This window comes from Limulus polyphemus, unplaced genomic scaffold (genome assembly GCF_000517525.1).
Source record: "Limulus polyphemus unplaced genomic scaffold, Limulus_polyphemus-2.1.2 Scaffold327, whole genome shotgun sequence".
NCBI lineage: Eukaryota > Metazoa > Arthropoda > Merostomata > Xiphosura > Limulidae > Limulus > Limulus polyphemus.
The window spans coordinates 23,587-36,221 of NW_013665937.1; the positions used below are offsets into that span (position 1 = coordinate 23,587).

Below are 12,635 nucleotides of genomic sequence, written 5' to 3' on the forward strand. Positions count from 1 at the left end.
TGCCGCCACTTTCGCCTGCAGCGTTCGACCGGGGTTGGCGCTAATAAATTCAATATGGACGACCTGTCTAGCACTAGTAGTATGTAAAAGATACCATTGTGAGATGTGAGGAAAGACATTTTATCCAATTTAGGCGCTTTTTGCGCTTCTTTTCGACATGGGGAAAGAGCAAGAGCTACTAGAGGCAGCAAGAAATGGAAATCTATCTGTTGTAGAAAGGATTTTAAACCAGAGAGCTAGAAAGTCTGGACCACTTGCAAGGTTGGTGTAGTATAAAAAAAAAGGCGAGCTGCAGCTTTGTGTGCTTCTGTGTAGCCGCCGTTGTGGGAAGCAGCTGCAAACAGTGTACATTGTAAACATAGAAATAGAGCAGTTTGTTTGTGATCTGTTAGAAAAGTAAGAAACAAATAAATCTTATAATACCTGATAATGTTTTTAAATTTATATATTTTTTATATAAAAGGAAATGTGTTTATGATAAATGAACTTTACATTGAATTATAAACAATAAACATATTTAGAAAAAGTGGTTTCTTGCCGGTGTTCCATCTAGGTATATTTGTCTACGAAATTAAATATTTTATATAGTCTAGTACAGTTTTCTTACTGTCGAACTGATGTTGTTAATCATTGAGTATTTTTTGTACGTGGATTTTCTGTCAAAAGAAGTATTCTTTATATGTGGTTGTCTCATAAGTTGTGTATTGTTAATGGGTGCAGGCGATTTTCTGTCAAATTATATATTATTAATAGGTGTAATATTATTACTATCAAACTACGTTTTGTTAATAGGTGCTTTTGCTGTCAAATTATGTATTGTTAATAGATGCAGTTTTTCTGACTATTTAACTAATCATAGTCTATAGGTAGTTTTCTGTCAAATAAAGTATTATTAATATGCTCAGACTGTCAACATATATTGTTAAAATATTGTATTCTATAAAATTAGATATTGTTAATACTATAGGTGTAGTGTAACCAGTTATTTATTTTTTATAGAGGAAATTCAACATGGATTCAATAATGGTAATCTTCCCTTAGTAATCTGTTAACTTTTCTTCCCAAGATGTTACTTGTAATCTGGATTTCAGAGAGGATGTAGACTTGGTGTACTTAGATTTTCAAAAAGTTATTGATAAGGTGACACGCAAAAGATTAGTTAAGAAAATAACAATGGTGGGGTTTGGGGTAAAATATTAAATTGGATTGTACAATGATTGGATAAGAGAAATCAAAACATTGTTATTAATGGAGTTCACTCAAAGTCAAAGCGAACTCTTGTTACTAGTGGAGTACCTCGGGTTCAGTGCTTGGGCCTTTGCATTTACCTTTTTAAGGGCATAATTATTAAATTGGTAAATTTTTCTATGACATTAAAGTTAAACTCTGGGATATTTCATGTTGTACTTGGGATTTTGAAGTATTGGAGAATGACTTGGATCAGTTGATTAATTGAACAAATATTTGGAAATAACCTTCAGTTATAGTTAGTGCAATAAAATGTATTTGGGTTAAAATAATTTGGATCAGACATTTAATATTATATAGATGGCAACCCATTAAATAGCGTGATTGAACAAACGATCTCGGCATAATGATGGATAAGTTACTCCAGCCATCGAGACAGTACTCTGTTTCTTGTACCAAAACTAATAGAATTTTAGGGTGCAAATATAGACATGTTGTTTACAAATCACTAGTTAGTCTTGTAAGTTAGCCCTGTTAGTCTTATGTAAGAAAGGATGCTGACTTATTAGAAAGGGCTCAGAGGAGGGTTACCAGGATGATTTCGATGATGACAAGGTTATCTTTCGAGAATAAGTTTAAATTTCTTCATTTATTTTCTCTTTAGAAAAGACAGGTAATATGCGAACTTGTTTAGCTTACAACACTACAAGACTATTCAAAAGATCGATGGGATAATGACCTTTGATTTCTTTGTGTTATATTATGAGGAAAACTGACTGAGAGGATACAAATGTCAGATTTGAAAAAGGCAGGCTAGGTTTCAGTTAAGACAGTATATTTATGTTACCGTCGGCAGTCTTGTGGCACTTTACTGTAGTTTAAAACTGGGGGTGGAATCGATTGTTTCCTGAAAAGTAAAGGATGGGTTCATTTATTTTTACTCAAGGGTGGGTGTGCAAGGATAGCCATGAAGGACCAAATGGCACTTTGTTGGTCGCATGGTATGTGATTGTTCATGAGTGAAGAGTTCTAAATATTAACCCAAATAATATTTATAGGTATAGTGGTATGACTGTCGAATTGCATATTGATTAGAGGTATAGTGTGCTGAGTGTTAAACCAGATATTTTTTCTAGGTTCTGTTGTTTGAGTGTAAAACCGGGTATTGTCTAGAGGCACATTTTGCTGAATGCTAAGCTAGGCATTGTTTGTATGTCCAATTGTTTTATTGTAAAACCAGCTATTGTTTAAAGATAAAGTTTTTGTCAATCAAATCGGATATTGCTTATAGGTGCAGTTTGTGTAACAAATCAAATGTATCACTGCAGTTTACTGTAAAACTAGGCTCTACTCAGATTGTGTACTTTCATTTACAGACCAGTTACATTGATTATGTGTGGTGATTTATTGCTACTGGTATTACAAGTGTTATTTCAATACTTGCTATGTCTTAAAGTCAACAGTTGCCGATGCTAATCATATATATTTTTTTTAATCTAGTCTAAAAGATCCATGAGAAGTTCACGCAATGTTGTCAGTCTATATGGGGAGTTGTTCATGCGAAAAGTGAGACTTTAGTAAATGACAGTAAATTGGCGACTTGTTATGCCTAACAAATTACTTTAGCCGCCATACCAAGTCAAAAACTACTCAAAAATCTTGAGCATGGCAATATTACTTAATTACATTGCTACTCAACCAACTGAACAGCAGAGTTGAGAGTACATTTTATGTCCATATCTGTTCACTAAAAGCAGTTGAGATGAATCGATTAATGACTTCATTGTTATTTACAACCCGTAAAACATAAGTACTTGAAATTCAAAGTGGACAGAGTTGGTTTGACTAAATAAACTTGCCCTGAAAAAGTGACTTTTGGCAGATAGCAAAGGTGAAATATAACCAGAGGAAACAACTATTTTCAGCAAGTGACATTTCGGAATGCTGAAGAACTAAAGTAGCCCAAAATTCCACTTAATATAAAAATAAATTAGTTTTTTGTAGTGTTTCAACTTTTTATTCGTGTTTGTTGTTAATGTGTAAGAAGTTTCATTTAACTTTTAAACGCAATTATAGGGAAAGTATAACTAAAATTGAAGAAATTACCAAAACAGCAAATCAAGTAATGTTCAAAGCGAAGACTATTTTGGGAGGTGGGGGATACTGTCATTTCAGAGGGGAGCTCGTGCACAATGAAGCGTGTATGCATTAATACAAGAAACGCGAACTATATACATAACTAATGGCATTTGCAAATTACATAAAACTTTGAGTCCTCAGGTCTTATCAGATGTTTGCTCCTTTAATTTTTTTAATGTAGTGATTTTATTAGCAATTATAAAAAAAAAGTAGAAATCCTGAATATATTAATGTATGTCTTAACAAACGTTATTGAAACGCTTCGTATTAATATGCAGCACTACTAATTTCTGATATTATTCATTTTCGAAATTTACCGTAACTGATGTATGTTTAATTTCTCAGTTACGTGTGACTTTTTTGTAAAATGTAAAAACTTAATGGACAGCATGAATTAAATAAGTATACGTAGGATATAGATGTGTGATCATAAGATGTGCAAGACACTACATGATAACACTTTGTTACTTGTACAATAATAATAATTCACCAGTCGTGTTTCCCTTTACTAGATGCTGTTGCTTGAGACGCTGCATGACTGTTATTAGCTGTAGTACTTTGGTCAGCTAATTTCATAGTGAACAATTATTAATCTGAATATGTATCAAAGTGTTAAATTGATATTAACTAACTTCTAACTTATTGATTGTTCTTACGAGATCGTTTGAACTCAACATTGTTAAAATAATTCAAAACTATAGATAGACTGATCAATGGATGAATGAATGGACCCGTATAATTATTTAGATAGTTAGACAGGTAGATCTTATGATTCGCTGCAGCAAGATAGTATTGATTTGTTTTTCTTCAGGTATTTTTAGTTAGTTTTGATATTAACTGGATATATTTTTCACTTGTGCTTATTTTGTGCAACTTTAAACGAATTTTGAAAAAATGTTCTTGAATATTCGGATCAGAACTGTTTTATGTTTGTTGAGGGAGGCTAGAAGAAACATCCTTCATGGGCCAAAAGACCCTTTGATGTCCCATAAAGAATCGACTTAGCGTCTTGTAATAGTATTAGATACTTATATAGGAGTAAATAATAACACTTTTCAGAGGTACACCAAATACTATTCCTTATACGTAAAGAATATTGTTACGACATCGGAAGTCACGTGACGCTGGTAACACGTGATGAGTTTTTAGAAGGATTATGAAGGCCCGAGTGCATTCTAGACGCCCTCTTCTTTTTAGTATATAAGCCCGGCACATAAAGCGAGATAATGAATGCAGATAGATATATATAGAGACAGATAATTGAGCCAAAGGAGCGGTAGTGACGGTAATATAAAGTGTGTGTTTTGTTATCAAGATTGCAAACGTATTGACTGTGGAATTTCTGTGTATTGCAAAGTTGTATCGAGAAAGAATAAACTAGCTTTAATTAAGAAAGGACTTGTATCGCTGAAGTTTCTCGGAAAATAATTTCTACAGGAAATTAACAAACAAGCAGATACGTAACAATATTTTTAATAATATCTCGTATATAATGCTTTATTAGTTTCAATACTTATAATAAGCTGCGTTTTTAATAATGAAATTATCAAACTGCCTCGGCAGAAAATATCCATTTACAACTTGTTCTTGATTTATATTTAAAGAAATAAAAATCGTAAAATATTCGTACTAATCATATGGATCTATTTCTACAGTATTACAACCACTAGAATATTCATACCAATCGTATTTGAGTTCTCTATGGAGGCAGAAGCAACAACATTTTAAATGCGCGCGCGCACGAGTGTGTTATGTATAATTTGTCCTCAATTATTCAAAACCCGTTATATTCACTTATTCAATTTGAGAAACTTAGTTAAATTTTACTGCGTATGTTTATATTTTTTTAGAAACAAACTACAAACTTATTTATACCCAAAGATTTCATTTACCTCTGTGTATGGATTTTTATATATATAACATTTTTGTTTAAGTTTAGCAACTTCTACTTAACGAACAAGTTGCTTACTTAAATATTAATTGACTCTGTGTGACTTTTTTTGAAGTAAAATCAGTCCACTGCCTCAATTTCCTTCTTAACTTTCATTAGGAAAAGTCGATTAAGACCATTTTACTAACGCTAGAATAACTTAGGCAGGAAACGAAACTGATAGTTAAATAAATATATTACAATTTCTTATATTTTAAATAAGTCGTAAAATATTAGTGTAAGATGAAATAAAAACTGTACTTAGCGTTATGTTTATTAAAACTACAGTCTTAGAATAATATATTTTCCACCTTCTGCTGTCTGAATTACGATATAACCACATATAATATATACTACACGCATAATTCTGGGAAGATTAGGAGTTTTAATAGGTATTTAGGGTGGATTTAGTCAAGTTTTGTAGCCCTAAAGTCATCTGTTGTAATCCAGTAGTCGTGTTAATTATGTTTGATCTACTGCTGGACACATGGACATCAAGAGACTATTTGGTCCTTCAAGGCTGTACTAGGACTCTCATCTTTAAGAGAAGTAAAAATTTAAACCCACCCTTTATATCTTCAAGAAATCATCGATTCTTCCTCTTAAACTCTTGTAAAGTGTCAGCTTCCACAACTCCGACGGCAGCTCACTGCGTTAACTCACCCACTTTGTTAGAAAAATAAAACTGACTTAACTGGAGCCCAGTCTGTCATTTCCAAATTTTAAACGTATATTCTTTTGTTCTATTGTCTTCTGAATACAGCGGAAATAAATAACAGGCCTTTATAGTATTGATCTCCAAGATAAAATTGCTAACTTCAATAAAATCCCCACTTACCATTTTCTCAGGAAAAGGTAAGTAAAGAGATACCAACTTACCCATATAAGGTAACACCTCCAAACCCTGGAATCATCGTGGTATCCCTCCTCCTTTGAACCTTTTCCAATAGCCAAAAGTAAATGGCATTTCTTAGATAAGAAGACCGGAACTGTACTAATATGACCTGGCCAGGTGGTTAAGGTACTCGACTCGCAATCTGCGGGTCGCCGGTTCGAATACCCATCACACCAAACATGCTCGCCCTTTCAGCCGTGGGGGCGTTATAATGTTAAAGTCAATCCCACTATTCGTTAGTAAAAGAGTACCCCAAGAGTTGGCGGTGGGTGGTGATGACTAGCTGCCTTCCCTCTAGTCTTACACTGCTAAATTAGGGACGGCTAGCGCAGATAGCCCTAGTGTAGCTTTGAGCGAAATTCAAAACAAACAAACTAATATGACCAGATTTCGGCGAGACAGTCCCGTTTTCGATCTGCCTATCCCGTTGTCCCCCCGGAAACTTTAGGGTACGCAAAAATGTCCCGCTTTGGGAGACAATGAATTTAAATTTCCCGCATTATCAAAGTTAATACCAGTAAGCACTACCGCACTATGACTGCACATAAGATTGTCCTGTCCTCGTATATCCCTTTATTTTCATATATTTACGTTCAAATACATAGATAATCGAATACTTATTGAGGATGTAACAATATGAAACTAGCTTGTTTATTGTCTCGTAAAACACCGTTAAGCGTAGGCCTTTCACATTTATACTATGAAATCATTGAAATATCGTATATTAACGTTAAGTACATAGTTGTCATGATATAAACGATTTTATGAGTGAATATTTTATTATTGTTTAGTTTTTGTTATAATAAGAGTTAAAAGCAGACGATTGTTGGAAGTTGTGTTAATAATTCATTGATGTTGAGACCATCAGACGTTGCGTGCAATACATTGACGTCTAGAAGGCGAAGGCGGGCAGACGATTAAGTGATAAACATATAAATAGTGTGAGACAAGCGAAAACACCAGACAGACAATAGCAGAAGAGAATAAAGTTACAGGCAAGGAAAAGTTAACTACGGTAGAAGTGATAGGCCTAACGATTAATATGTTAGAGTAAGACTAACAGTAGAAAAGGAGACAAGAAGAATAATTTATTCCGTCAAAGCGTGGTTATAAAGTAACTGAATCAGCTAGAGTGCACTTTGACAAAAGGAACTGAGGATATTTAGAAGAAAGAAGACCAAACGATTACGGTAACTCGCGCCACAACTGTAGGTGAATCACACACAGAATACTAGTGTGATAGTAATAGAGAAGATAGCTCGGCTTGTCAACTGAAATTCTAGAGCAATTGAATAGGCCTAAATGGACTTTTGACAAGAAGAAGAAAACAACAACACAGTGTATATATACTATCAAGAAGTAAAAGTACAAGCTTTTGTTTTGACAGTTGGCGAAAGAATTGCATTTTAAATTCTGACAATAGTAATATTGTTATAATTGACAAAACAATATGAAAGTAGTTTGCTTATTTCGGGATATGCGCTGAATGTCCAAAACATCTTTGACAATTTAGTTTCAACTCTGTTATGTCTCAAATTTTGCAGCTTATGTCGGCTTGTATACAATTATTAATGTAACATTTCACTTGCAGACACACTATCATTATATTAATATCTTTACAAAAAATTTTTTCAAACAATTTTCTTAAATAATTCTCATGTCTAGGTTAATTATTACTGCGGAAATTATGACCGTTTATTGTATACAACTGACAACTTTATTAATTTTTTTCTGCTGCAGCTTGGCAAAAAAAATCTTGGGTTGTTTAAGAAAATATCCTCAAATAAAAATTGTAATGATTAGATTGTATGTATTTGTGATGAATGTCATTCTTTTCTATTGTGTTTCCAAAACGCACTCCTGATTTGTTAAAGAAAATAATATCTAATGAGCAATATATGCATTTTTTATGAAAAGAAGTTTTAATTTTTTTAATGCAACCAATTTTTATTCATCAGTTAGGTACCCCGCTTTGGTCTCCAGAAAACCTGGTCACATTAAACTGCCCCCCCCCCCCAGTGGCACAGCGGTATGTCTGCGGACTTACAACGCTAAAAAGCGGGTTTCGATACCCGTGGTGGGCAGAGCACAGATGGCCCATTGTGTAGCTTTGTGATTAACTTCAAACAAACAAACACTTTAAACTGTAGACACTATTTCAAGTAAGGCCTAACTAGCCATTTGTACGAAGAGATAATTGCCTATTTTGACTTGTAATTTGTATATTTCTAAATACACTCTGCGGGGAATCGAATTCTGGATTTCAGCCTTAGAAGCTCATAAACGTATTGCTGTCTCACTGAGGGACGCTTAAATCAGTAACTTCCTTCAAATTAAAGCTCAAGATGGTCCAAGACAGTTTTTGAGAACAGGGTTTCTAACTTTTTGGTCAAGTACTATAACCATACATAATCTTAAAATAAATTTGTTGTTGTTTGTCAATTGCAGTAACTGTATAATTTAACCATACAAAGCCATTAATGTGTCTCTTAGTACGACGAAGTATAACTGTATAACAACCTGAATTCGTCGAGGCATAGACTGTTAATTTGTACGTTATATTGGATTTTCCTCGGTAGCATTGTCTGCTAATCCTTTAGGGTTGAAGGTAAAGGTGTATGATCAGGCAGTGTCTATCGGTTAGCATACATACTGAATCTAAGGATTCGTGTAGCTTTGAACAAAAATCTGAAATGAACAAGCCATATAGATGCACCCTACATCATTACTCCACCTCCAGCAACTTGCAAAGCGCAGAGTTTATGCGGGTTTTGGAAAGTCTTGGAAAATTGCGGAAGCAATTTCCAGGGCCTGGAAAATTCTTGAAAAATGAGTATTTACCCCAGGGTTTTGGAAAAGTCATGGTAAATGACATTTTTCTCCTCTTAGTGTTATAGATCCGTATGTTCCATAATTTGTTTATTTGACGGTTAGCTGGAGTACCCGTCCCCTGGGCGGAAATTATGTAAATTCGTGATTAATGAAAGGTTATCTTCGGACATAAAGTTGCTTACCTTATATGTAATTGTGAAAAACGCCCATAAAAATTGCAAAACGCACAATACAAAACTGAAGATTTGTATGTACGCCCGCGTGGACAAAATAAACCTACATACCAATTTTGGTGAAGATCCATACATACCCTACGATGTTGTTACATGGACATACAACAGACATTACTATTATATTTATATAGATTACATCGACAGTTAGGCCTACTGTTGCGACAAATCAACACGACGCCGTGGTTCAACAAGTAATTGAATAATATTCATAAGTTAAAATAAAATTAAAGAGAATAGGCCGAATTTCATAGATTTAAATGTACAATATAATTTAATAAAGTTGCGTTATTTTGCAATTAGCCTTTGGATGATTCACCTCTTTTCGTCTAGGTGTCAGCACTTCATTATGCAATTTATTCACAGGGCAGATTGAATTCATATGTTTCAAAAGAAGATGAGTGGAAAGCTGAGGTTTTGTGAGTCCTGAAGATCATTGTTAGCTGGCACACTTACAAAAGCTGTGAAAAACATAAATCATCTGTTTTAAAAGATGTTCGCAGATAGTAAAATCACATCCAAGTTCTCATGTGGAGAGAAAAAATGTGCATATGTGGCTTGTTTTGGATTGCCCCATATATGAAGTCACATTTGTATCAAAAGCTTGGAAAATATACAGACGTTGTTTTCTTGTACGAATCATTAAATGATAAAATATAAAGGACCAACTTAAAGTGTACCTTCGGTACTTTGACTCGGAAAAAAAATCTTGTGATGACTAGATTTCTTGATTCTGCATTTCTCGGCCACACAAGGGCTAATGATCTCTTAAGCCATTTCTTACAGCTTACAAAAAGAGCCTAATCTTTGTCATTTTTTCAAATATGGATGGATGGGCCAAATTTTAACTGCTCTTTCCATGAGAAATTATAATCAGAATGAAAAACCACATATTCGGACTCATCTTTAATCATCATTGGGTTTTGTAGTCTCCACACAGTTAATGTGGCTCTTCGTACTGCTTTCACTGCTACTGATTGGGATTTAATGTGGCTCTTCGTACTGCTTTCACTGCTACTGATTGGGATTTAATGTGGCTCTTCGTACTGCTTTCACTGCTACTGATTGGGATTTAATGTGGCTCTTCGTACTGTTTTCACTGCTACTGATTGGGATTTAATGTGGTTCTTCGTACTGCTTTCACTGCTACTGATTGGGATTTAGAAACAATACTTAAATCGATGTACCGCCTTTTCAAATATTCTCCAGCCAGACAGAAAGACTTTGAAAACATTTCTAGGTCTCGTACATATGCCCTGAAATTTTTTTCTACCTGATCGCTAGAGAATGCACCTGTTGGACAAAGGGCAATTGAAATTATTCCGAATTTCCCAAACGTACATCGAAACAGTTGAAGTCAAATCAAACTCTTACACGGTACCAAAAAATTAAGCATTTAATACTGTGAAATCTGCAACAAATGATGTCCTTTCGATAGCAAATTTATCATTTTATGTTTTGATATCTGAAGAACTCTCAATTTCTGACGATATATCAGACTGACCACCTTGTACTGCCTTTTGTCAGCTGTGATCTTGAGTTTATGATCTGAACCTTCTGAAAAGCGTTGTAAAACACGATGTGCTATCCAAAGCAGACACTGCATTTAAACTGTTAAAACTGACTTAAGCAATACGGAAAATGTCAAATCGGCTAAGCATGTAGATATCGGTTTTAAGCAACAGAAAATATGAAAGTATTGACTGCCACAGAGAAGGCAACTCCTTGAGACGAGCTAGCATTTTGCAGAATGTTTGTCTGTTTTGATCTGTTAAATTGAGAAATTGCTTGTGAAGTATCCATTGAAATATTCATTTACACTTAATGTCTTTTATTTTTCTTCTCCAAAAATGGCCTCAGATGCGATGGATAATAAGGGACAGTGTGTCCTGTCCACTCTTTTCAGTTTGAAATGTCTCAAAGCAGAAGAATGTGATCGCTTAGTCAGACAGTATGACTTGTTTTTATCTCAGGTTGTGAAGCCAAATTCCCGCATCTTCAATGATTTTGACCTCAAAACCAGAAGGTTTGACTGCTTTTTCTTCAAATACATGGGCTAAACTATAGATTATGAGTCCTTATGGTGCATTTTCAAACTCATTTTGATACTTTCTCATAGCTAAGCAACTACTGAAAGGGGTTTTTCTGTGAATGAAGGATTAATGCTTCAAAACATGAAGGATGTCTCCCTTATTGGTCAGCGGTTAATCTATAGTTATGTGCAGTCAATTGTAGGTATTCTGGAAGTTCCTTTGTTGAAGAAACTACTCGCTGCTACTTATAGTGATAGATAGAAATATATCGAATACCTCGAACAACAAAGGGAGACAGCTGAACTGAATGAAAAGACACTGAAAAGGAAACTTATCCCTGAGGATATTGCAAAACTTAAGGCTAAAAAAGATTTGAAATATATATTGCATCCTTAAATAAAACTGCTGATGATCTTGATAACAAGGCAATATGACTGACTAATTTGGCAAAATCAAATAGCTTCAGGAAAACTGCAAAAGAAAAGTCTTTATAATTTAAACTTTTGCATGAAAAAAAAATTAAAAAATGATGGGAAAGTCAAAGAAGTGTTAATCTATGCCTTTCATGCATATACTTTCGCATAATATATAAATAATAAACAGTTACTGTGGACTATGAGAGTTACTTCATGTTATATATATTTGGTCTGGAATATCAGTTTTGAGGACTATGGAAAGCTTTGGAAAAGTTATAGAAATCTGAATCACCGACGGTATGCGAACCCTAATAGTGTTACAAACACACGAGGGTTCCAAAGATTCATGACACGCTTCAATTGTTCAACAATCCAGTTTCGATGGTATTTGCACTAGTGTATGCTCCACTTCTTCTATGCAACTGCAGCCATGTTTTACTGTAATTACAGTGCAGAAAAATATACATTTCAACTTTTAAAATTTGAGTGATACAAAAGCTAATTAATTATACTGTGTAGGCATTATAGTAAGCTGAGACTGTTGGTTTATTATCAATTTATTAAGTAGCCTTAGTTATGGTTGACCTTTCGTGGTCGATGCTGTACTGTTGAACCCCTGTTGGTCTTAACTCTTGATAACGTCAATCTATCCCTGTCTCAGAGTAGTTTCTTCTGTAAGCAATTTGCCCTGTTTGTAGAATTTATTTGAGGTTTGATACATGCCCTATAAATACATGGGATGGTCACTTTTGAGTACTCATTCATTTCCTCTCTCTTTAGTTTGTTATGAAAGCTTCATGCGTATATATATACGTATGTATACACACACACACACACACACACACACACACACACACACACACACACACACACACACACTACTAGATAGCGAGAAGTACGGACGTACTAATAATAGTAGTAGTATAACTAAAACTAAAATAAGTAGTAGTTACGGTTTTCCCGGTTTTCCCC

General features: G+C 34.3%; 1 protein-coding gene across 3 annotated transcripts in view; it reads left to right on the plus strand.

Annotated features, from left to right (window-relative positions):
• Positions 1–58: 58 nt before the first annotated feature.
• LOC106457407 (ankyrin repeat and SAM domain-containing protein 1A-like) overlaps positions 59–12,635 on the plus strand; it is an 89,163-nt gene continuing 76,586 nt past the window's right edge. For all 3 annotated transcript variants that reach the window (XM_022383320.1, XM_022383321.1, XM_013916821.2), the window contains exon 1: positions 59–261. In XM_022383320.1, coding sequence (XP_022239028.1) covers positions 158–261 — 104 coding nt within the window. In that variant the 5' untranslated portion in view covers positions 59–157. The remainder of the gene's footprint in view (positions 262–12,635) is intronic.